The sequence below is a fragment of the Epinephelus fuscoguttatus genome, linkage group LG6, assembly GCF_011397635.1.
Source record: "Epinephelus fuscoguttatus linkage group LG6, E.fuscoguttatus.final_Chr_v1".
Taxonomy (NCBI): domain Eukaryota; kingdom Metazoa; phylum Chordata; class Actinopteri; order Perciformes; family Serranidae; genus Epinephelus; species Epinephelus fuscoguttatus.
Window position 1 is genome coordinate 903,353 of NC_064757.1, and position 27,638 is coordinate 930,990.

Below are 27,638 nucleotides of genomic sequence, written 5' to 3' on the forward strand. Positions count from 1 at the left end.
TTTGAGACTGTCTGCCCAGATTAAACGAGATTTTTCCAGTTTGGTTAATCGCCAATTCCTTTCAAACTTTCGCGATATTTGTTTTAACTTACGGGTTTGAGAGTTATACCAAGGAGCGAACTTTCTTTGCTTTTTTAACTTCTTTTTAAGAGGAGCTACAGAGTCAAGTGTTGTTCGCAGCGAGCCTACGGCGCTATCAACAAAATGATCAATTTGGGAGAGGTTAAAGTCAGTACAGGAAACCTCTGTTACTGAAGGACTTGGTATTGAATTTAATGACAGAGTAATCATTTCCTTAAATTCTGCGACAGCACTATCTGATAAACATCTAGTATAGTAACTGTTACTGAGTGGCGTGTAATCGAGTAAAAAGAAATCAAAAGTAATCAAATAATGATCCGATATCGAGGGATTCTGTGGAAAGACTGTGAGTGGGTTCATGTACACCCTGACTGAAGCCAATGGAGTCTAATAGTGAGATAAACGCGGTAGCCAGGGAATCATTATTAACATCAACATGAATGTTAAAATCGCCTACAATAATAAGACCAACTTCAGCATTCCCAAAACACCGGACTGACTGAGACGTTCTCCCTTGAGAAAGATCTTGGAGATTACCAAAGACCTGGCATTCACAGACCTCATCAGAGCCCTCCTGAAAGATAGGCGCTTCTATGTTGTCCTGAACAACAAGCAAAGTCGCTGGCGACGACAACGGAATGGCTTGCCTCAAGGTAGTGTGCTGGCTCCACTACTATATAACATCTACACCAATGACCAGCCAATGGCACAGAACACTGAACGGTTCATCTACGCTGATGACCTCTGTGTAACATCCCAAGAGAGTACATTTGAAGCTGTAGAAGTAAATCTCACCTCAGCCCTAGAGATGAGCTACACCTCTATTATGAGCGCAACCACCTACACGCAAACCCTGTGAAGACCCAAGCCTGCTCGTTCCATCTCAGGAACCGGGAAGCAAACAGACCCCTTAAAATCACATGGTCTGGAACACCCCTTGAGCACTGCACCAACCCTGTCTACCTTGGTGTAACACTGGATCGCACTCTCTCCTATAAAGGACACATCAAAAACACCAAACTGAACGTTAACTCCGTGTAGGAATTACACCCATTTCTTCACACAGTCCCCTGACTTTAAGGGCTCATAAGTATTTGGACGAATTAACATAATGATCAATTAAACAGTCAGTTTTAATACTTGGTTGCAAATCCTTTGCAGTCAATGACTGCCTGAAGTGTTGGACACATAGACATCACCAGATGCTGGGTTTCTTCCGTGGTGATGCTCTGCTTGTGTTTTGGGTGTTTTGGCTTCAGCAAGAGAAATGCGTGCTCAATTGGATTCAGGTCAGATGATATGACTTGGCCATTGCACAACACTCCACTTCTTTGCCTTAAAAAGTCTTTGGTTGCTTTTGCAGTATGCTTCAGGTCATTGTCCATCTGGACTGTGAAGCATCGTCTAATGAGTTTTGAAGCATTTGGTTGAATCTGAGCAGATAATGTAGCCCCAAACACTTCAGCTTTCATCCTGCTGCTCTTGTCAGCAGTCACATCATCAATAAATACAAGAGAACCAGTTCCACTGGCAGCCACACATGGCCATGACATAACAGTACCGCCACCATGCTTCACTGATGAGGTGGTGTGTTTTGGATCATGAGCAGTTCCTTCCCTTCTTCCTTCTCTTCTCTTCCCATCATTCTGGTAGTTGATCTTTGTTTTAGCTGTCCATAATATGCTGTTCCACAACTGTACAGGCTTTTTGGATGGTTTTTGACAAACTCTAATCTGGCCTTTCATTTTCAAGGCTAACCAATGGTTTGCATCTTGTGATAAACCCTCTGTATTTATTCTAGTGAAGTCTTGTCTTGCTTACAAGAGCAGCACGATGAAAGCTGAAGTGTTTGGGGCACCATTATCTGCTCAGATTCAACTAAATGCTTCAAAACTCATTGGACGATGCTTCACAGTGCAGATGGACAATGACCTGAAGCATATTGCAAAAGCAACCAAAGACATTTTTAAGGCAAAGAAGTGGAATGTTCTGCAATGGCCAAGTCATATCATCTGACCTGAATGCAACTGAGCATGCGTTTCTCTTGCTGAAGCCAAAACTGAGGGCAAAACACCCAAAACACAAACAGGAAGTGCAGACGGCTGCAGTAAAGGGCTGGCAGAGCATCACCAGGGAAGAAACCCAGCATCTGGTGATGTCTATGTGTCCAACACTTAAGGCAGTTATTGACTGTAAAGGATTTGCAACCAAGTATTAAAACTGACTGTTAAACTGATGATCATGTTAGTCTGTCCAAATACTTATGAGCCCTAAGAGTTGGGGGACTGTGTGAAGAAATGGTTGTAATTCCTACACAGTTCATACTACACTTTTGAAAAAAGCCTTATATGAAAGCTGAGAGTCTGCACTTTAAGCAGGTATTCATTGTTTCATATAAAACCCATTGTGGTGGTGTACAGTGCCAAAATGATGACAACTGAATCATTGTCGAAATAATTATGGACCTGACTGTACATATGAATAATAATGGCTATGAATAAAATCACAGTTTTGTCTTGGAACTCAAGGGGCCTTAATTCTCTTCAAAAGCGCACAAGTACCCTTGAGATGCTCTCCAGGAAGAATGTTTCATTTCGCTTTTATTCAAGAGTTCACATTCACATTTTCTGGAAGCTGATCTATGTAGATTTCAAAACAAACATTGTCATGTGATTGCCTCCTCATGTCATGTAACAAAAAGTAAAGGTGTCCTCATTGCTGCAAAACGCAATTTAAATGTATCAGTTTTAGGAATAGGTGGAAGCGATGATGGTCGTATTACTTTTTGCAAAATAGTTTTAAATGGCATTAAAATAGCTCTAATATGTGTCTATGCCCCTAACTCTTTTGACCAGCATTTTTATGATTCTGTGGCCTCCACATTACTAGACCTTCCAGAATACCAAATTTTGATAGGCCTGCATAGGCCTGCAAATTCTACCGTGTCTTAGGCATGGGTTGGGGGAATTAGGGTTGGGGCAGGTATTGTTGCCATTGTAATTTGTACTGGGTCACGCTGGACACAGAACATCTGCCTTTGTAACTTGAAAAAGAACAATAAATAATTGATCTAACAAAAAAAAAAAAAAAAAAAGATCTACTGCTCTGGCCCTGTGCTACTCCTCGGCGGAGTATGCGTGTCCTGTTTGGGAGAGATCATCCCATGCCAAGAAACTAGACCCAGTGTTGAATAATACCTGCAACTCAATCACTGGCTGCTTGAAGCCCACCAACATAAACAACCTGCACCTCCTCGCTGATATTGCCCCTGCTGATGTGAGACGGGGAGCCGCCAGCCGAGTAGAGATGACCAAGGCCACCAGTGATGAACGCCACCTCCACTGCGGACGTGTACCCCCGGCCCAACGGCTGAAGTCCAGGAGAAGCTTTCTCAGCCATGTCCAGCCCCTAATAGCATCACAGGAAGAAACCAGACTCAGGCTTGTGGATGACCCCCTTCCTATTGACATGGGTATCCCTCCTTCTGAAGCCCAGGCTCAGAAGCACCATGGGTCCAGTGGAAGACACTCAACCGCCTGAGAACAGGAACAGGGCGATCAAAAGCTGCCATGGTCAGATGGGGCTATGAAACTGGCCAAACCCACCTGTGAATGTGGAGAAGAGGACCATACAATGCAGCACTGCCTTGTCTGCCCCCTACTACCCAACCAGTGCAGCTCATAGGATCTTGCAGTGTTCAATAAAAATGCAAAGGACTGTGTAAAGAAATGGGAAACTGTCATATAACCAACCAGCATGAAAGACACGAAAAGAAGAAGATGATCAGCCGCTTTAGGTTCCTGAGGGCAATCCTCCTGGCTGGCCTTGGAGTGTGACACGGCGAGGAGCCATCCATACAGGTGCTGACCACCTCGTGGTTCCTAGCAACAGGGGCATTCCAGAGGGAGCTGGCCGACCGAACGGGACTGTGCCAGTCGACCCTGAGCCGAGCCATGCCAGCTGTGTTGGACGGCATTATCCGCATGTCAGCCAGGTATATCAAATTCCCATACAATGCAGCTGAACAGGCCAACATTAAAGCACAATTTGCAGCAAGAGCCGGTTTACCTAATGTAATTGGAGCTATCGACTGCATACACATTGCTATAAAAGCGCCATCACTGGATTAATTTGTTTATGTCAACAGGAAACATTTTCATTCGATCAATGTACAGCTCATATGTGATGCGCAAATGCAATTAACCAACATTGTGGCGAGGTGACCAGGTTCAACGCACGATTCATACATTCTGAGTAACAGCATGGTTGGGAACAGACTACAAGCTGGCATTGTGTGCGCGATGGGTGGCTTCTTGGTGAGTAAATAATTTATTCGTTTAATATAAATCCCCCTGATGCTCACTGAGCATGTGCGCCCCCAAATATTATCCTGTCTTCAGCATCAGTAGTGGTTAAAGTTAGTGACTTGCTGTTTTTTGCTGGTTAAACTACAGCTTCAGAGCTTTCTAACAAGCCCCTGATTGTCTCTGTGTGTAAAGTACCCATGTCAATCAACCCGTGCGTAAAGTGTGAATTTCTTTATCAGCCTCACCTTTTCCCCAGCGCACTTCTGCATTCAGTTCCGCACAGCCTCATTTGGAGTGCGTCTGACTACTTCAGAGTGCCACAGGTAGTTGTTAACTTAGTGAAAGCATATTTTCAGGATATTAGGTTGTGTCTAAGTACAGCAGGTTTCACAACAGGTTGGCAGAGGTTAGAAATAGGCATCATGGCAGGGTGTACAATTTCTCCGTTAGCATTTACTATGGCAATGGAAGTAATCATCAGGGCTTCTAAGTGGGTGGTAGGTGGGGAGAGACGGCAGAATGGGTTGCATCTTCCACCAGTTAGGACTTACATGGATGACATGACACTGGAGACCACAACAATGCCATGTACAAAGAGGCTACTAGAGAAGGTAAATAAGAACCTCAAGCGGGCCAGCATGAAAATCAAGCCTAGTAAATCTAGAAGCATCTCGATATGTAGAGGGAAATTAAGTGATAGGAAGTTTGTGATAGATGATGAGGACATCCCAACAATTAGGGAAAAGTCAGTAAAGAGCTTAGGTAGGTTGTACAATGTAGAGTTGAATGATAAGGAACAGGTGGTGAAATTTAGAAAAGATGTGGCTGAAGGATTGGATAGAATAGATAAATCAGAACTTCCAGGAAAGTTGAAGTTGTGGTGTTTGCAATTTGGGCTATATCCTAGGTTAATGTGGCCACTGTCAATTTATGAAATTCCAATATCTGTTGTGGAGAGAATTGAAAGGTCGGTTAGCTCCTACATTAGGAAGTGGTTGGGCGCTCCTAGGTGCCTAAGTAGTGTTGCATTGTATGGAAAAGGGATACTTCAGCTGCCAGTATCTAGTTTAACAGAGGAATTTAAATGTACCAAGGTCAGGACAGAGCTCTTGTTATTTGGGAGTAAGGATGTGGTAGTTAGGAGTGTGGTTCCAAATCCAACCAAGGGGAGGAAGTGGAACCCAAGATCGGCAGTTCAGGAGGCAGAGGCAGCTCTTAGACATGCAGAGATTGTAGGTAATGTTCAGTTTGGCCGGGGAGGCCTGGGGCTTGGCTCAGGTAAACCGGTATGGAATACAGCAGGCCTCAAAGATAAAAGAAAGCTGGTTGTAGAACAGATACGCAGACAGGAAGAGATAGTAAGGGGTGCAAAGGTAGTGGCCCAGGCTAAACAGGGACAGTGGTTGAATTGGGAAAGTGTAGAGAAGAGGAAGCTTAGTTGGAGGGACCTGTGGAGTATGGAGGAGAATCGTATTAGATTCCTGATAGGGGCTACATATGATGTCTTACCAACCCCCCAGAGCCTAAAACTGTGGGTAAATGAGGACCCGTCATGCCCATTGTGTTCACGTACCGCAACTTTAAAGCATATTTTGTCAGGCTGCAAAGTTAGCTTGTCACAAGGCCGATATACATGGCGACATAATCAGGTGTTGAAATGTTTAGCTGCAGGCATCAAAGGGAAACGAAGACAGGTGAATTCAGAAGGTGTTAAGGATAGGAGCTTAGTAATTCAGTTTGTCCGTGAGGGAGAGAAATACAGAAGGGATAAGTTAGTGAGGAGGCAAGGGTGTGGCCGCCTAGAAGGTGCTTGTGATTGGGAAATGCAAGTAGATTTAGGGGGAAAGCTTGTTGTTCCTCAGGAAATAGTCTGTACCAGGCAGAGGCCTGACTTAGTGTTGTGGTCAGTGAGTCAACAGTGAGTATTTCATTGAGCTGACAGTTCCTTGGGAAGACTCAGTGGAAGAAGCATATGAAAGAAAAAAGCTTAGATATGCAGACTTAGGAGCAGAAGCTGAGCAGCGAGGATGGAAGACTAGGATTTGTCCAGTGGAAGTGGGGTGTAGGGGTATAGGGGATTCATAGCAAGATCAACTGTCTCACTCCTGGGGGAACTCGGAGTGCAGGGACAGAGTTTGAGGAAGACAGTGAGGGAAATGTCAGATGAAGCAATTAAATGCAGCCAGTTTATCTATTACAGAAGAAATAATGTCAGCTGGGGCCAGCAGGGGAACTACTAAGCAGGGCACATAACTCCTTGAGATCAGGTGGAGAGATCCACTTCCTCTCAGGAGAAATCCAGGAAGAGGAAGTATTTAAGTGTGGGAGTGGCCTATTGGAATCCATTTTGTTTGAGGCCATGCGGCAAGGTGAGTGTGCTTGCTGATCCTGTAAGTCCAGTTAGCTCCTTTAACTTTAGCTTATATTGTAGTTATGCTATGTAGTGTGTGAAATAGAGTATGGTGAATGTGACAGGAAAGCTAGTATCAGCATTGCTTCTGCCTGGAGCTCGCATGTATGGAGCCTGGGTTTGGTTGAAGATGGCAGTGCTGTTTGGGCTGAGAAAGCCATGTGTAAGTAAGGAGGAAATCCAGGAAGAGGAAGGTTATTTAAGTGTGGGAGTGGCCTATCTGAATCCATTTTGTTTGAGACCATGCTACAAAGTGAGTGTGTTTGCTGATCCTGTGAGTTCATTTATCTCCTTTAACTTTAGCTTACATTGTAGTTATGCTATGTAGCATGTGAAATAGAGTATGGTGAATGTGCTAGTAAAGGTAGTATCAGCATTGCTTCTGCCTGGAGCTCGCATAAACGGAGCCTGGGTTTGGTTGAAGGTGGCAGTGCTGTTTGGGCTGAGATCACTGTCTAGCCTCCTGGAGGTGTCATTGTTGTGAGGGCTCATCTTGGGGAGGTAGACTGTACAGCCTAACCCGGCGGGGGAGTGTGATAGCCTAACAAGGCTTCCTTCCCTGGGTCTACCTCCTCTGTGGTAGTATAGGTAAGGTAAAGGAGGTTGTTCGGTTAGTGTGGGGAGCAGTGAGACCTGGCATTAGGGGAGTGTCTCTGGGACGCCAGAGATCACTGTCTAGCCTCCTGGAGGTGTCGTGGGACCAACTAGACGAAACACCGGTGAAAGGAGGTTCCCACCCGATGACCCCAAAGACATGTTAGTTATCACTGCTCACTGGTCTGTATAGTTAAGCCTTGCCATAATAGCTTGTCGTAGGGCTTAGGAGGTTATTCACTGAGTGCTGATCCCTTTTAATTTATTTATTTATTTATTAATTTATTTATTATTTATTATTTTTTTTTAGAGCACAAACTTCTTGTGTTTATTTGAATTCATGAACATTTATGCATGAACCACTATCTCATAGGGCTGTGAGCAGGCTATTGTATGACCCGTATGAACACATTTGTTGTAAGTTACACAAATTTATAGTTATTTACCTTGGGGGTAATCCGTGTCACCCACAATTGCGGCGACTCTCTGTTCAAACGGGGTGAGCTCCTCCTCTTCTGTCCCCCCACCTGTTTTGGCCACACTTTGGCGGTAGGCAGCCATCCTCCGCTTGATTGGGATGTACAAAAGAAATGTGCTTGGATTCATGCATATGCACAGATTCATACATCTGGATGTTTTTGTGCATACGTTTTCTGGATTTAAGCATAAGCCATGTTTCAGTAGGAAATCCACACAAGTCTTTGGACACGAGGCCCCTGGACTTCTAGAATAATGTTTTTTGGACAGATGAATCTAAAGGTGTGTTCACACCGGACCTGTTTTTTTTTTCGCTAGCGACGAGTTTACATACAAAGTCAATGCAAACGGGCGATTGAGCGTATATTCGTCCGGGAGAAAAATCGCTCGGGCTCCGAGCGACAGAGCGACAGAGCAATTTTTCGCTTGTCACTTGAGATGAGAAATCTCATCTGGAGGGGTATTTCGCTGGGTCCTGTCACTTGCAGCGCAACGCTGATTGGCTGCCGGAATCCCGGGGGGGTTCTTGACTGTCATGACATGTCAGTTTCATAACTGCAAATTAAAAGCAACAATAGACGAATTGAATTATTTGGACACCATAACAGAAGGCATGTTTGGCATAAACCAAATACAGCATTCCAGGAGAAGAACCTCATACCAACTGTAAAACATGGAGGTGGAAGTGTCGTGGTTTGGGGGTGCTTTGCTGCAGCAAGAATTGGCCAGCTCACCATTATAGAATCCACCATGAATTCTACCGTGTATCAGAGGGTGCTTGAGGAACATGTGAGACCATCTGTAAAAAATATTAAAGCTGAAGCGGAGCTGGACCCTGCAACATGACAATGACTCAAAACATACCAGTAAATCCACCAAGGACTGGCTGAAAATTAAGAAATGGAGAGTCATGGAATGGCCGAGTCAAAGCCCAGATCTTAATCCCATTGAGATGCTGTGACGTGACTTGAAACGGGCTGTGTATGCAGGAAACCCCTCAAACATCTCACAGTGAAACACTTCTGCGTTGAGGAGTGGGGCAAACTTTCCTCACCTCGATGTCAGAGACTGATAGATGGTTACAAGAAGCATATCACTGAAGTTATTTCAGCCAAAGGGGGTAACACTTAGCCTGAGTGTCAGACTGAAGCTCTCAGAACCTTCAGTCTGACATCGCCTCCATTGAAGGCGATTTACAAGGGGGAGAGAATTATATTTTTCCCCCAACCAATCAGTAGAGATCAACGACTCATCCAGAATCTGACGTCATTGGTATCCATGCCTCGGGGTTGCCGAAAACAAGTGAGCATTGCCCGCTTAAAATGTCTCCGTCGTCGTGCACGCCCAGCTGCATCGCTGTTAAATCCAATTTAGCAGCTTCCTTAATTTGATCCTCCATTAACGCGAGTGGTGGCGAAATACCTCGATACCTGTAGCGGTCGCTATTGTTGCTATCCTCACCAGTTACCCAACGGCGTACAGCTTGACATAAGCGTGGCGCTGATTGGCTAATTGCTAGACCCGCCCCCACCCCCGGCGTTCATTGGTCCGTCCATCGTTTGGACGAGATAAATTACAAATTCATTGCAGTATGCCAGACCACAGATGTAAGTCTACTCAGTTGAGTGGGTGGGGTCTATGGTCTGGAACCAGGCTAGGTAACACTAGCTATTAGGGGGCAGGGTGTCCTAACTTTTTCCTCAGTTAGAATACACATTTTTGTTGATAACTTTTGTTTAATGAGTAAAACAAGGTTAAATCAACTTCTTTTCCAGAGATAAATAAAGATTAGCCATTGATATGTGAAGATTTCTTAATAAAGAACTGAATATTTAATGGGGTGTCCTAATTTTTTCACATGACTGTATATATGTGTGTGTATAGAACCTTCCACATATACAGATGTAACACATCTACATACATACACATCTATATTTACCCACATGTAAGTATTCAACCTACATACCAATGTATACTTCTACTTCAACTGGTCAGCAATTTTTGTGTTGCTTTCTTACATATGACTATCCCACACTCTATTAAAAATGTAACTGTACATTCGTACGTAAAAAGTGGCATTTCCACTATTGCCATCAAGAAAAGTGGCAAACTCAAACTCCTTCCAAATGCCCTGTGATGTCATGGTGTAGTACAGCGTTAAGCATGTTGTCTTATTTCCAGTGCTTCTGTAATAGCCTCTTCGTGCTGCTCTAGCGAGCTCTTACCAGCAAATTTTCTGATACTGCTCATTTCAGCTGCTAAATATTTACTACACATTTAAAGCCACACTAGTACCATTTAAGCACTCATAGCTCTCTTCTTCTTTCAATGACTTTCTTGCTAATCCCAGCTGTTGTTTACACGCTACTTGCCTTGTTAGCTACATTAGCTTAGCACTTAGTGATGGCCCCTCCTTATCCTGCTCTCTCTTGCTTGGTGTGCCAGATGTTTACTTATTTCCCTGCCTCCTTTAGCGAAATAGTACATCTAATAAATGTAGTTTATTTGCTGCTTTGGAGGTGAGGCTTAGTGAATTGGAACAGCGGCTCTGCACCATGAAAAATCACATAGTAGCTGCAGTAGCCAGCCCCCTGTAGCTGGCATGGAGCCACATAGCATAGCCTCTGTTAGTGGTCCTCTAGCAACCCCCATGCAGACGGGAGGCTAGTTGACTATCCGGGAGAAGCATAGTACTAAGCCAAAGTCCACAATTCACTACCAGCCTGTTCACATTTCTAACCGTTTTTCCCCGTTCAGTGACACATCTGCTGAGGAGAAAACTCTGGTCATTGGCAGCTCTATTCTGAGAAACGTGAAGTTAGCAACACCAGCGAGCATAGTAAAATGTATCCCTGGGACCAGAATGGGCAACACTGAGTCAAATGTAAAACTGCTGGCTAGGCTAAACTAGATTTAGTAAGATTCATGTTCACATCGGCGGTAGTGACACCCAGTTGCGCCAAGTGGAGGTCACAAAAATTGATGTTGCTTCGGTGTGTGCATATGCAAAATCCATGTCGGACTCCGTAGTTTTCTCTGGACCTCTCCCAAATCTGATCACTGATGAGATGTTTAGCCGCATGTCATCATTCAATTGCTGGCTGTCCAGGTTGTGTCCAGCAAACGATGCGGGCTTTGTAGATAATTGGCGAACTTTCTGGGGAAAACCTGGTCTGATTAGGGGAGAGACCAGTCACCAGATGCTTTTCAGCGGGGCACGTGCCTCAGTAAACATGGACTGTACCCCTGTAAAAATTCCCAATCAAATTTCATAAGTCTATTTTTTTCATTACTGAATATCCGTATTCATTACTGAATTTCCATAGGGTTACGCTATGACTGATGTGTCATGGAAGAAGAGCACAGGCACGATTTCTTCCTACTTCAACCACGTAGTAGGGCCGGCACTGCATATCAAAGAGTGGAGAGGTTGCACTTGCAGGCATTGGGTGCGTCTGTGCATATTCAGTGAATGGAGTGCACATGAAGCCTAGCGCGCGTCCACGCGAAATTGGAGTTGGAAGGCAAGCTACTGCGGCCCGCTGTGCAAATTTATCATCCAGGTCTAAGTTATCTCAAGGCAACTGAATCAAACGCAACTGGACTTGGTTTTGTCTTAGAAGACGTTTCACTGCTTATCCAAGAGGCTTCATCGGTTCATGCTCGTCTGACTAGGCTGGAACTAGTCTGACAAACTCGTGTGGAAGCACCCAGGTATTTAACCTCTGGGGAGGTCTTCACAGGTTCGTCAGTGCTCCAATGGTGTGTCAACGACAGTCGTTGAAACTCCTGCTGCAATGCTGCAATTGGAGTCGTTAGCGTCACATGAGGCCATTTGTGAACAACCATTGTTTTTAGAGGTTAAGTTGTTAAACCTCCAGGGCAAGGATGAAAGGACAGCATTATAGGTGGGGAATAGGTGGTGTTGCAGACCTCCTCCTCTATTGAGAGATGGCTTTTCCTTTCACATAGATGGCTTCTTTTACACCTCTTTCAAACCATCTGTCTTCCCTGTCCAAAATGTGCACATTGCTGTCTTCGAAGGAGTGTACTTTCTCATTGAGGTGTAGATAGACAGCTGAGTCTTGCCCTGACAAGTTAGCCCTTCTGTGTTGGGCCATATGTTTGTTTAGTGGTTGTTTTGTTTCACCAATGTACAAGTCTGGGCATTCCTCACTGCCTCACTGCCCAGACTTGTACATTGGTGAAACAAAACAACCTCTAACATTTTGGACATATACATATATATATATATACATATACATATATATATATACATATATATACATATATATACATATATATATATATATATATATATATATATATATAGTTTCTCTGCACTTGCTCCCTGTAAAATCCAGAACTGATTTTAAAATCCTTCTCCTAACTTACAAAGCTCTGGTCGGACTCCATCATATCTTAGAGAGCTCATAGTGCCCTATTATCCCACCAGAACACTGCACTTTGATAATGCAGGGTTACTTTGTGGTTTCTCAAGTCTCCAAAAGTAGAACAGGAGCCAGAACCTTCAGCTATCCGGCTCCCCTTCTGTGGAATCATCTTCCTGTTTCGGTCCGAGAGGTAGACACTCTCCACATTTAAGACTAGACTTAAGACTTTCCTTTTTGATAAAGCCTACAGTTAGGGCTGGCTCAGGCTTGTCTTGGACCAGCCCCTAGTTTGGTTGACATAGGCCTAGTCTGCCGGAGGACCTCCTATAATACACAGAGCACCTTCTCTCCTTCTCCTTCTCTCCTCAGTTTCTGAAAAGTTTATTCTTATTCATTTGCTAACATTCCCATCCTATTACTGCATATCGCTAACTCGACTTTACTGCATGTCACTAACTCTGCTTCTTCGCCTTTGTGCTCCACTGTCTCGCAGGTTACTTCGTATTGCAGTTACGCCCGATCGTGTGTCGTGGTTACGCTGCTGCCATGGTCCTGTCTGATGCCTCCTACTTCTGCTATTATTATTAGTCATACTTCCACTGTTATTACACACATATGATTATTATTATTGTCACAGAGATATACTATCATATATTAATATATACTTACAACATATGCAAGCACAATTACGGTTATTATTATCATAACATTATTACTACAATTAATGTTATTGTAAGCTTTTGTCATATGGATTACTGCAAATTTATTATATTGATCTGTTCTGTACGGCAACTATTGCACGTCTGTCTGTCCTGGAAAAGGGATCCCTCCTTAGTTGCTCTTCCAGAGTTTTCTACCATTTTCTTTCCCCTGTTTAAGGGGTTTTTTCCTTATCCTCTGTGAGGGTCCAAAGGACAGAGGGATGTCATATGCTGTAAAGCCCTGTGAGGCAAATTGTGATTTGTGATATTGGGCTTTATAAATAGAATTGAACTGAAACTGAATTGAAAAGGTATTGGGGTTATAAATTCCATTCATTTATTCCAAATTTGATTGAACTTCTCTTTTTGGAACTTCAAAAAGTAAGTCAACTTTTCCATTTTAAAAATGATTCCATGCCAGTTTTTCCAATGTAGATGTACTGGATTTAGCCACATTCTTGAGATTTTTTTTTTTTTTTTTTTTACTTGCTGCCAAAAAGGGCCCGCAGCAGCTTTGTATCCCTCCTCTGTTTAACAAACAAAACGTGGCCCAGATAAAGTCTCAAAGTTCAGAGATATGCAAGTCTTAAATACTGTGATAAATTCTGCAAAAATTTGAAGGAGGAAACAGGGCTGTTTGTCTGACTTCTTAGAGATACGTGGTTCTCAGAAGGACAGCCACACTACAAGATGATCTGATAGAATATGATGAATTGCTGTAGATTAAATTACCAACCTGTACACAAAGGAGTTCAAATAAGCACAACCTTAAACATCTACAGCAGTAAAATGCAGCATACCCAGCAGAAATATTAATTCGAACATCAGAATAGAAAAACACTGACAGCATGAGTCGTCCATTAATTGGACAATTGGTAGTTTGATCCCGGGCTCCTCCATTCGGCATATCAAAGTGTCCTTGGGAAAATAAAGCCCCCCCAAATTGCTCCCAATGGTTGTGCCATTGGTGTGTGAGTGCATATGAATGTTTAACTCAGTAGCAGATGACACCTTCTTTGGTAGCCTTGGCCACCAGTGTATGAACGTCTAGTCGTGTAAAAATGCTTTAAGTGGTTCAGAGACTAGAAAGACGCTGTACAAGTGCAAGTTCATTTACCATTCATATGTTGCATTTTGCCACACAGCGTTGATGCAAAACAAAACATGGTCATTCAAATTATGTGTTGTAGTGATGAGAGTAGGCTAATTTCAGCAACCTGACATCATTCACCTCACGGAGTTGTGCTTGCAGCTCAGTGTAACTAAGTTTTTAACCAATCTAAATTAGACATTAAAGCATTTCTAAAGAATGCATTCTTAAAAACATTCTTATATATTAGGATCCTCAACAGTTTGTGAATATTATGTTATTTTGTGTTTTTGTATGAACATGGTTGCTGTGATAAATAATTTACTCCACTGGATGATTTAAGTATTATCTTATCTGAATTACCTTGACTTCCTGTCTTGACTGTGTGTGTGCCTTTTCAGGACCAAGTACATCATGGCACCACATTTTGGTCTTTTTTCCCAGCTGTATTGGGAAAGGTATTGCGCTGACACCTTAAATCCACCTAAGACACAAAATAAACTTGCAATTAATGAACATTTAAACAATCTGGCTGCCTATTTCAGTTTTTTAGGGATATAATCAATCAATCAATCTACTTTTTGCATTAATTGGGTAGTATTGTATCCTAAATCATAATCTATCACAATGGTGAACTATGATTCCAAGGTCTTTTATAACCCCTTTGTGATCTCAGCTTTATCACTTTAGGTCATTATCAGGCAGTTTTGGAATGTATCATTTAACTCCGCTGTCCAAACTCCGCTGTGCGCAATACAGAGAGGAGGATTGTAAATGCTCAACCATATAGACAGAAATGACATGCCGTCATGTAAACAATATAAGTCATCACGTTATAAAGTGAAACGTTTCACCATATAACACAATAAAAAGTATATTGTTATGTTATTATATGAAGCGTCTGTCACACTTTGTCTGATTTGACCTGGTTATGAAGCGCCAAATAGTAGTTTCTAAGAGCTAAGACGAAAAAAAAAATAAATCAGCAGCAGCGGTCATATTTCTAGTTGCATATAGGGGAAACACTGTTGCTCAGTGGATTTGGTCTCTTTTGGAATACACAGTATTCTTCCAAATTAGTGTTGGTGTATTTTAATATTCAGAATTTCGCTTCGACAGGCTCTCTCTTTTTTGACCATACACCTGTTTGCATCCCTGAGAATAATGCCCAACAACATTGCTCAAAAAGTTGCTCTGTGTATCATCAGTCTAACAGTTGTGTTGGTGAGTCAAAATGAATGAGGGCTGCGCAATATTAGACAAAACTGACAATGCGACAATGATTTTGTATACTGTGATATGTGCTGCAATATACAGTGTATTGCAATGACTTGAATAGCTCTATTTGGAAAGATGTCATCATTTGGGACTTGGAAAGTTTTTGGATTGGATTTATGACCCCTTGACCATTTTTGCACTGCATAGGAGTGACCCCCATCAAGTTGTTGGAAGTAACTAAGTAACTTCTACTTTACGTACATTTTAAACGAACTACTTTTTACTTTTACGTGAGTAGATTTTTAAATGGGTAGCTTTACTTGTACTTAAGTAGAATTTCATCAAAGTAAAAGGTACTTTTACTTGAGTAGAATTTTTCAGTACTTTTTCCACCTCTGCTTGTACTTTATCTGAGTGTCTTCTTCTCATGCTAGTTTATACTTCTATGCCACTACATCTCAGAGGAGAATATTGTACTTTTTACTTCATTACAATTATTTGACAGCTCTAATTACTAGTTAGTTTGCAAATTGAAAAGTTTGCACACAAAACATGAATGACAAAAACACAGCATGTTTCAACTCTGAGATTTGGTGGGTGCCAGTCATTTGCTGTTGTAAGCTGACTCCATTTCTGAGCTAAAGTTAGCTAGTGTTGGGGCGTTGGTGGCTTAGTGGTAGAGCAGGCGCCCCATGTACAAGGCTGTTGCCGCAGCGGCCCAGGTTCGACTCCAGCCTGTGGCCCTTTGCTGCATGTCACCCCCCCTCTCTCTCCCCCCCTCACGCTTATCTGTCCTGTCAAATAAAGGCTAAAAACGCCCAAAAAAATATCTTTAAAAAAAAAAAAAAAAATTAGCTAGTGTTGCACACTAACATTGTAGCAGAGCTAAAGAGAGGCAAGGCACTCTGAAACACCCATAAACATCACATCCTTTGGATTTTTCCCAGAAAATCTATCATGTAAATATAAATCAGTCTCAGGAAGCTGAGGAAGGTCTCAGCTTTTAAGTCGCAGTTAAGTAAAAATGTAACACAGAGTACCTTTAATGCATTCATAACAATAATACAATCATAATATATAATAACAGTCACAGGGGACATTTTTCCATATTTTTGCATACTTTGACCTGACTAACACTTGCAATTCAGGACTTTTAAATGTAAAAGAGTATTTTTACAGTGTGGTATAAGTACTTTTGCTCAAGTAAAGGGTCAAAATACTTCCCCACAGGTCATGCTTCGACTTTACCTTGTATTTAAATTTGCCTTTTCGGGGACACAAGACTATTTCAAGTAGGCTGGATTTAATTATAAAATATCAATTAATCAGGTTATACTAAGCTAGAAAAAAAAATCACTGGCTTTAAGCTATACCAATTTGTAACAATTTGGTAAACTTACCCTGTAGGCGTTGTAACGTCCGGCGTTTGGATACGTTTTAGATTTCCTCCAAATCTGCCCAGAGGAAGCTTGGAAGTCTTCCAGCCATATGTGAACTTCCTCTTCTGAGGTAATTCTCAATTTAATCTGTGTCCTAAACTGAGACTCCGCCATCTCCTCAAAGGAGCACACCAAATAAACGTATCCCTCAGTTTACAGTTTTTGAAAGAAAACAGCATTTTCATAAATCCCTATACCCAGCTATCTCCCCTCACTAAAACATCAGTCTAACGTTTGCTTAAACTTTTAGCTAAGGGATAAAACCCACCATGTTAGCTAGCATCCAGTTAAGTAGCTATCATCTTTTTATCTATTACTGTGTCTGTCAAACAAACTTAACACTAAATCTTGATTTTCAAAAGTGGACAGTCTCCTGTCCCTGGATCTCCCTCTGTCATGTTCAATCTAAATGTTGGCATCACAAAGTTGACAAATAAGGTAGCTATCTGATTAAACCGATGTGTAACAAGTTTTATTTATCCTCGCAGAAGAAAGCGCCAAATGAGGTTCCAAATGAAATCAGTTCTAGTGGAGCGCAAAAACGGGGCAAGCACTAACATTTTGTTTCTGTTGCCATCCTTGAATTTTAAAAAAAAAAAAAGAAAGAAAGAAAAAAAAATGCATAGGCCACATCTTCATAGCTCCTGTTTCCAGTGTATCCATGGATGTACATACAGCTATCACAAAAGTACTGGAGTTTCAGTATAAGGAGTGTTCTTTCTCTATCATTTCTGAGGGGATTTATCGATAGCGATGGACTTTAGAGATAATGATATCCTGTCATGTTTGAAGCAAATTGTGATAATCAGGTGCTAAAGGTTTAAAGTACCTTAAAGGGCCAGTGTGTAATATTTGGCATGGTTTATTGTCAATCTGAATCTGAATCTGAATATTCTACCCATTAATATGTTTATATCCTTCGATGTCGGCTCTTCCTATCATTGTGAAGCAGAATTCACCAAGCGTTGGATTGTTCACCCACTAATAGGGAACGTGAGCTGGGTTTTAGTTTTATCCTTACGTTTCATTTGGTTTTCGTAGCCTTATAATTATGCTTTTATATATATATATATATATATATATACACATATATATACATATATATATATATACATATATATATACATATATACATATATACATATATATATATATATATATATATATATATATATATATAGCAAGGACCTTGCTTTAGAGAGGCCGCCATCTTGCGCCGCCATGTATGTATGGCAGACCAAGCGGACAATCCAGCCAGCCAGAGAACGTGTTTCGCATGTAAAAATGAACCAACGAAGACAGTGGGAGGAAGGAAGGAGGAGGAGGAAACAGCAGAGAGTGTTAGTAGTTCGTAGATAGAGAGTAGTGAAAAGTTTTTTTAGTTATAAAGTTTGCGAATGGACCACACTTACCACGCAACAGGAGAGAATGAACCCGAACCGTCATCTGCGAGGAAAAGAAGACGCAACTTCACTCCTTGTGATGCACTCTCTGCGGCGCTTTTCTTCCTGATGATATATCTCCCCAACGATGGTAGCACCGAATCCCATTCTGTGCATTCAGCCTCTCTTCTCGCCCGCTCAGCATCAAACACATGAAGTTCCTCATCTGTATGCTCCAGCTCAAACAGGTATGGCTCTGGGTCTGTGTCCACTACAAGAAACTCTTCAAAATCCCGTTCAAAGTCGTCCATTGCAGCTACTATAGTCCGGAGATATCGCTAGGCTAAATAAACAGTTGAGCTCTGTTTACCAGCTACGCTGTCAGTCAGTGTGCAGGCTGGAGATTGGTGGAGCAGAGGGGGAAGGGTGTACCCACTTGGTATGGTAAACGAGTATGTGTGTATGGAGTGTGTGTGTGTTACGCTAGAAGAGTCAGAGTTTGGGACGGAGTCTTTTACCCCCTGGAGTGTTACCGGAGTTTTTGGAGTGCTCAAATAAACGGGCCTTTTTCCCGAACGCTACTCTGGTCTCCTGCTCATGAGGGATTCATTACAATATCGTAACATGGTTTAGATTTCTAAATAAACATTCACCTTGTCGCTAGATAGACCTACTCCTGAAAAACTTGTGCGCAAGGTTTTTTGTCCCTACGAGGCCATCGTCATTTACCCGACGGGAGGGGTGAGCGAGTGAGCCCTGCAATCTAGAGTTTGATCACTGATGTCACTGTTTTCAACCCATTTTACACACTGGCCCTTTAATACCCTCAATTAATGTGTGTCATGGCCGCTGCTACTACTGTAAATGTGTAAGTGTACCAAGTCAGCAGCCAAACTACAACAGCTAATGCCAGGTTGACAGTGGATGAGGAAGCGCCCCGATTTGTTAATTGCTGCACAGCCACCTGGCCGATCACACCAGAAGCGCATTTCTCAGTGCTGGTCAGTAAACAGTTCTGCTCTCTGCTCTGTTTAAATCACATGTAGAGTTCTGTCTGTGTGTGTCTGCATCTGCATGTGGATCTGTCTGTCTGTGTGTGATTGCATGTGTGGGGGTGTGGTTCTGTTCATCTATCTCACTCTCTGTTTAGACACAAGTGACAAATATGTGGAAGCATGGGGTGCATATTCTACTATTTATCATTGTCAGATCATTAATTTAATATACACCTTACATCGTTAACAGTATGTTTTCACTGTGTTTTCTTGCCAGATTTGCTCACAGCTAATGGAAAAAATACACCCGGCGCTAAAACAGATCACCACCACCACTCAGCGCCACACCCCGCATCCAGCGTGAACAGTCCAATCACTCTATAACCCCTTTTCCACCAACATTTCCAGGAACTTTTATTACCAGGAATTTGTTTACCTGGGTAAAAGAATTCCTGGTAATCTGTGTGGTTTGCATTTCCACCTCACCTCAAGTTCTGGAAAATTTATTTCAATTAGTGTGATGACGTAGATGATTCAGTGCATGTCCTGTATTTGGCTCCGCCAGCTTGGCTGGTTACGTGCTGGTAGAGAGTTGGGGCTGTTTGTCTCAGCCAGCAGCTCAGTTTAAAAGTATTTTAAGATAAGTGTCTGACTAAGTTAGTCTACATACAGACAGCTGTCATTTGAGCTTATTGCTAACAATTCGCTATCAGCCAAACTAGCGTGCTGTCCTTGTGTAAGACATAATGTTAGTGTCGGTGGATGAGAGACTGTGGACGGAGGATACTGAATATCACTGTCTACATGTTTACATGTTCATGCTTGCTGAACACATGTATTCAATTCAATCTTTATTTCAGACTCAGTTCGGTCCATAAAACACACAACTACAAGAAACAGTAACAACAATCAGACACCGTGATAAAGTATTGGCTTCTTTCTCGCTAAGGTTTAATGTCACTTACAGTAACGACGGTAGCTGCCGTCAGCATGAGTCATTTTCGAGTTATTTTCACTTTGTTTCCACCACAGCCACTCGGCTGTTCACCGGTTACCGTGTCGCATTGGTGTGTGTAAAAGAGATCAGCTCCGGCACAAAAGAACTGATATCGTTAACGCTTATCAATACTACGGTCTTTAATATTTTAGCTCCGGGGCTAATTTAGTACCGGGTTTCGGTACCCATCCTCAATCAAAACAGAAACAAAGTGAAGATTGTAGAAATTAAATAAAGCTTGTGGCGGCTGCCCATACCAGGAAGTGCGGAACACTGCAAGTGTGCTCCACCAATCAGTGTTCCTCTGCAAACAGCCCCGCCCCTCAAGAATTCCGGGTAATCTAAAAAGTCCTACCCCCCTACTAGGTACTTTTTCCAGCGTAAATTTGGGGTTGAGGGAAAGTTTTTTACCCAGGTAATTTCGGTGGAAACGTGCAGAGGTTTTTCAAAATTCCAGGTAATTGATAACAGTTCCTGCGGTGGAAAAGGGGCTAATATGGGCACTGAAAGCAAGCGGGCAGCACTCCACTGCATTTGGTGTGAACCCAGCTTAACTTTCTGTTTCTTAAACCACACCATTTAATTTTCTTTTTCACCTCTCACAATATTTTTGCCTCACATCTGTCCCTTTTCAATTCTTCTGCTTCATCATTTGAAAATCTCTGACCAATAGTAAGTGCGGCACACAATAACAGTTATTTGTACATACAGTAGGTGGGGGCTTTAATAACCCCTCTTACAATAGTAAACAAGAGGTACAATCTCGATAATGAAAATCCACTGCAAGGGTATTTAAATGATCGGCAGTAGTCAGAAGTAAATATGAACCCTAAAGACAGAAAGTCCCTAGGACACATTCAATCTGAAAACTGTTTGCACCCTTTGCTGCAGTTTCCAGGTTGGCCGACATGTTTCCTCAAAATGGTGTATAACGATGTGCAGTGGGCTTTGAGGTACTTTTTCTCTTGTTTGGTGGGTGTGTCAAAGGTGTTACCCAATAAGCAACAACATGTATAAACCCTGTCCTATTAAAAAGGCAGTGCGCTTGCACATTACAACATACACAACAGGGTGTTCAACTAGCATTTTGCTACGCACCCTAGGAGTCAGTGGACAACTGAAGGTTATCACGTGACCCAGGATCTATACTTCCATCATGTTATGACAAATGGAGAAATACTTGAACACTTTTTGATAATAGTAATACAAAGAAGCCTGACCTTGATGTTCTTTAACAGGAAGGGTTCTTTGCAGTATTTGCAGTTGAGGGTCCTCTCTGGACATTCTCTCTCGTTGTGGCGCTCCTGCTCATTGGCTCTCATCAGCTCTTTGCAGGAGGGACACAAGATGATCATGAAGTCACAGTTACCCTCATGGTTGGCCTGCAAATGACCAACAAAAAAAAAGCTTTATTGTTTATTAAACTTGGGTGTACCTTGAACTTGATAAATGACTGATTGTAGATCGTCACCAGAGGGTGTATGTACATACACTGAATAAAAATATATACACAACACTTTGTTTTTGTTCCCGTGTTTCACTGGCTTAAGTTTAACATCTAATATCTAATATCTAACATCCAATAACTTAATTATACACTCAATAGATTCATTCCTCTCAGACTTTGGTTGCAATGTTGTTAAAATCCACGTTAGTTAACACTTGTCCTTTTCCAAGATAATCTATCTACCTGACAGGCGTGTCAAATTACATGATATATCACGTCAGGTTACTACACAGGTGTGCCTTGGGATGGTCACAATAGAAGGACACTCTACAATGTGACATTTGATCTTGAAAAAGACATTTATTAGGATTTCACATAGCTAATGCTAAAGAAATGTATTTTCTTGATACAAAGACTCAGTCAGTATCTCCTGTGACACACCATTTGTCTCATGCAGTGCAACACCAAGTTGATCAGGTTGTTGACTGTGGCCTGTGGAATATTGGCCCACCCCTCTTCAATGACTGTGCGAAGTTGCTTGATTTGTTTTGTCAGCTGACAGTTACATTGTTGCCACTGCTGGCTTGACAGATTACGCACCATTTAAAACAGATTTCCTGCCTGTGAGTTCAACTGCCGTTTGCAATGGCATTTATAAACTCCAACTGGTGATATCAATCAATCATTTCATGGCAGGGAAAGGAAACTTTGTTTTAAGTGTTTGGTTTTTTTGTTGTGGTGACAAAGACGTTACCAGTGGAAACACTGTGGAGCACAGGTTTGGCTCCTGCTTTGCTGTGGTCCTAAACAGACTGCTGTTTTCATCCTCTTTGGCAATTTTGGCAGCGCCTATCCCAGTGCACTGAGCTTATTATGACTGCACCACCACATCAGCATTATGCCACAAATGCAGTTACAAATGAGAGAAATCCAACAAGTGCAACACTTGTTAGACAACAGTGTTTTCCATGGGGCGTCGGCGGCTTAGTGGATAGAGCAGGTGCCCCGTGTACAAGGCTGTTGCTGCAGCAGCCCGGGTTCAAGTCCAGCCTGTGGCCCTTTGCTGCATGTCATCCCCTCTCTCTCGCTCCCCCTTTTACACTTGGCTGTCCTATCTACTGAAAGGCAAAAATGCCCAAAAACATATCTTTAAAAAAAAAAAAAAATAGCGTTTTCCATTATGACACACATCAGAGTATTGTCAAGAGCTGGAGGCAGGACAAAATTTGATGAAGGCAGCCGCCTCGTAGTTCTTGCCCTGTATTTGGGCAAGAGGGTTGAGCTGTGGAGGAGTGAGGGGTGGATCTGACTGAGAAGCCAAGGACACTATTGGTAGAAGGGCTGTCACTCAAAGTGGTCTGCTGTAATTATGTGGGACTTTAAATCGTAAATGGTAAATTAATCTGCATTTGTGTAGTGCCTTTCTAGTCAACCGACCACTCAAAGCGCTTTTTACACTCACATTACAGTCACATTCACCAATTCACACACACATACACTGGTGGCCAAGACCACCATACAAGGTGCCACCTGCATTACACTTTTTTAACACCTGTATGATGTAGAAAGAAATTAGAAACAATTGACTTCATGTATAGCAAACGATTTATTTCAATGGTGTAAGGGCCACAAAATAATTTGAGTGTGGAAAAAAATGTTAAAACCATAACTTTTTAAAAATGTAGACTACTATTAGGACTTAATTTGTCAAAATATTGAATTTTAAAACATATAAAAAACGATTCTCTAAGAGTGATGTTATATTTGGTGACATTACACACCAAACAGCAGACACAGCAGAATCAGTATCTTCTTTTCTTCACTTCTTAAAACGCATTTTTTTAGACTTGCTTTTATGTGATGTGGTCTCTCTTCTTTTATTATTTATTTTTATCCTTGTTTTTATTTTTTTATTTATTTTATTGATTTTATGGTTTCATTGGTATTTACTGTTGTTTTCCCTGCTGTTGCTATTCTGTGTGCCTTTGCTATATTTTTTATTGTTGCTGGACTATGTTTTCGTTGAATGCTGCTACTGTTTTTGTCTTCTTCTATTTTTTAAATTATTGTTGCTGATCATTCTGGTTTTACTTTGTTTGTCAAAGCACTTTGTAAACACTGTTTTTTAAAGGTGCTATATAAATATTAAATATTATTATTATTATTATTATTACTATTAGGGACCTCGGCTGAAGGGCGAGGACCCTATTGTTTTTGTAGGGTTTATTATTCTTTCTTTCTCTTTCTTTTTTTCTTTCTTTCTTTCTTTCTTTCTTTCTTTCTTTCTCCCGCCGCCTCTTTAAACTGGACTTTGACCCCCTAAACATGCTCCAAAACTCACCAAAATTGGCCCACAAGTCAGGACTGGCGAAAAATTTTAGTACATGAAAAAATTAATCCGAAAAGCGCCTCTCTAGCGCCACCTAGCAGTCTAGGCACACTAAAATGGCCGCTGTGGCTTGTAGGAATGACCTAGAAAGATCAAACCAAAACTGTCTTGTTCGTCTCGTCAAGGACTACAAATCACGCACTCGCATCCCTGACCTAAACCCAACAGGAAGTGAGCTATTTCCCTTTCAAAGATTTCGCCTCAAAAATGCTCTAATCCTCCTACACCATTTATCGTATGGGCTTCAAACTCGCACACATCACTGATCAACTTGTCCTAATCAAATATCTGTATAACTTTTTCATTACTCGAATTTTTTGGCGTCTTCCAGGTGATGTCTTACAAAACCTCCTGACAATTTTTTGTGCCACCTAGACACACGAAAATGCCCGGTGCGACCGGTAAGAATCCCGTAGAAAAACCAAACCAACACTGGCTCGTCCGTCTTATCAAGACCTACAAATGTCATGCTGCAACCCCTGACCTAAGTCCAACAGGAAGTGCGGCATTGCCCTTTCAATGTAAGATGACATTTTTCACAAATTCTGTCTCTCAAATAATATTTGCCCCTACACCGTTTATCATAACTGCTTCAAACTTGCACACATTACAGCTCTACCCCTGGTGAACATTACTTGTGAAGGACTTTGTCATTACTGAAGCGGTTTGGATTTGAGAAGCATTCTAAGGTGCAGGACACAAATCCTCATGATGATCTCTGTAAGAAAAGATGAGGGCCAACATACTGTAAACTTGTGATTAAGGTCACATTTTTGAGTCCATAGACAAACAAGCTTTATATTTCTGCGTTCAGAACAAGTTTATCTATCTGGTGATGCTTTCAGACTGAAGATCGGACCCACGGTTTGGAAACTGCAAGGACCAGTTCGAGACATTTTCAACCCATTCTGCTCTCACTCTGTCTGCCTGTCAGCCACATGCAGTCCTTAATTAGCATAACAAAAGCTTCACTTTGACAGACATAAGTGTGTGTGTGTGTGTGTGTGTGTGTGTGTGGTCACATATCTGACAGGATAACATTGACCAAAGTGACCAGCTCATGTGTCTCATTCCTACATTTTCCTAAATAAATGCCTGAGAGCAAAAACATGTAAATACAAGATCTCCATGTCAAACTCTTCTGCCTCATTTAGAAACTTATATCCTCACAGCAGCCAGTACACCTCAAGCACACTTCCACTAGGTCACAGTATTTCAGATGATTATGGATGTGTTGTTTGATTGTCACACATGTCAAAGTTTAATTAGGTCACATGGCTAATGTCTACAACTTTCAAAATATAAGCTCACACCACCTCATAAGAACCCTTTATATTTTTCAAATTGAGTTTGACAATGATTGCATTCATTTGTTGTACACTCAAGCTTTCAACAGGTCAAGAGGTTTTAAATGACTTTAAAAATGACCTTAAAAGTATTTCAATTTATTTTATCAATTTTATTTCTCTGAACCCAAGTGATTGACCTGGAGGGTTGCAGTAAATCACCTCATTTCAAGTACAAGTCAATAACAGTGTTACAAACATCAGGAAAGAATATACATCTTTGAGGAAATGTTACATTCATCAACACAGTAGCCTCATCAAACACATTTCTTTTGATTTAATTGACAGAAAAATTAAATGCTGTCTTTTTGATGCATACAACATTATGTATACTTAGTGCAATCTGTAACTCCCTCTGCCACAAACAGTAAGTATGTAAACATGAGAGATGAGATATGTCATTGAGATATGTCATTCCACAACATAAACAAGGATATGCAACTCACTCATGCATTACTGTGTAACTATGACCAATACAACTGATGCATCAGCCTGCTTCCTGCCATTAAAGCAACAGAATCTTCATTTTAATATTTCATATGTATATTTCAGGCTGAAGTAGTTCTTTGACCTAGCTCAGGGCCTAATAACAACTATTAAATTCTCCTTGACATGTATTTTATGGATTTATTTCAATTTTTTCCCCCCTATAAAAACATTAGAGCTATGAAACAAACCATTAAACAATTAAAATCCTCAAAACACAGTTAATATTTAATATGTATATTTCACGCTACAGTAGTTCTAAAAGACTGACTTGTTCAAAGTGGCAAAAATATTAATATATTCTATTTTTACAGCAGTTTTTGGAAAGGTGATATTTTCTGTCTATAGGGATTTATACATTATTTTATTGAAGAAATTAAACACCACCTACAGTATATACCACCGTTTTCCATGTCACATACTACTACAACCTTTAATACTGATAACTCTGTTGCTACATTTATGATCATGACTGTTAATTACATACTGTATTGTTATCCAGTTAAAATTTATATTATGTACATATATATTCATGTACTTACATCACAATGTGTTACACACAACAACAACAACAGGCCTTTGTCTTTTACAATACATGGGGTACACTTCAATTCTTAACAGCATGACAAACACCATGTTGTTGTTTACATTATATAATTTCTTTATCATGTGTATTACATTTCAATGTGGATGTTGCGTTCTATTGACATAGCTTGTTTTATCAACATTTTGCCTCTCACAAATAATTCAAAATCTCTACGTGAGCTGGAAGCTGAAAAAGCGTGAAGCCGAGGTCCCGACAACACTGCTCACAGCTTTAATTATAATTATTATTATATTACAGTGTATAAGGACACATTTTATTGAATAGTTCTCTTTTCTGTGTTACACTTTGGAGACGGTCCCTGTTCACTCAGCTCACAGCAGGCTGCACACATACAGTACAACAACATCATCTGTCCAGCTAACACAACGGATCGTTTTGATGTAGCTCAAGGTCTCATTTCGTAAAAGCGTTGTTTGTGTTTGTTGTTGTTCTTTAGGCACGCAGCTGCTGTCCCCTCTTCTTGGTACCGCGCATCTGCACTGAATCTCTTAGTGGTGCAGAGTACCTGACCGTACCAGCCTCCGTTCCTCCCTGGTTATAAGTTCATATGTCAAAGAAAACACCAAAGATCTACTTGCGGTCAGAAACACTGCAAAATACACATGGTGAGACATGCTCCACTCACAGTCTGCTCTCTGCAGAGCCCTGAAGTCCCGCCCCCACCTCTGCACAGAGCCACAGTGTGCTGTTCAGTAATTTATTCAAACTGTATTAATACCGAACATGTCACAAGTCCAAATTGCACTAAATTTAAAAAGGCAGAGCCTTGGGTCCCCAGCAGTACACCAACTAAGTGTGAAGTAGATTGGATGGACGGTTCCTGAGATATGCAAAGGACACACAGAAAGCCAGACAGAGATTTCTTGTTTTATAGTTATCATATATCGTAGGCAACTGGACTTGACTGCGTTTCTTGAAGACATTTCGCCTCTCACCCAAGAAGCTTCTTCAGTTCTAAATGACTGGTACGAAGTTGCAGGCTTTAAACCTTGCAGAGTCATAGGGGTCACACGTGAGCTCTTAGTTTAGTGCCGTTAAGGTCACAATGTGAGTCATTGAGCCACCTGGCCACCATGTGAGTCGTTAGGGTCAGGTGGGACCAGAGGTGAATGGGTGTAATTTCCCAGTTTGGGATCAACAAATGGTTGTAAGGTAACTATTAAGCCATATATGTATATATATATATATATATATATATACAGTACAGGCCAAAAGTTTGGACACACCTTCTCATTCAATGCGTTTTCTTTATTTTCATGACTATTTACATTGTAGATT

At 41.4% G+C, this 27,638-nt stretch overlaps 1 protein-coding gene across 1 annotated transcript in view; it reads right to left on the minus strand.

Annotated features, from left to right (window-relative positions):
* The window catches only part of traf2a (Tnf receptor-associated factor 2a), a 185,055-nt gene that overhangs the window by 144,545 nt on the left and 12,872 nt on the right, over positions 1–27,638 (minus strand). Inside the window, exon 4 of the mRNA XM_049578795.1 lies at positions 21,306–21,467. Within this exon, the coding sequence (XP_049434752.1) occupies positions 21,306–21,467 (162 nt within the window). The remainder of the gene's footprint in view (positions 1–21,305; positions 21,468–27,638) is intronic.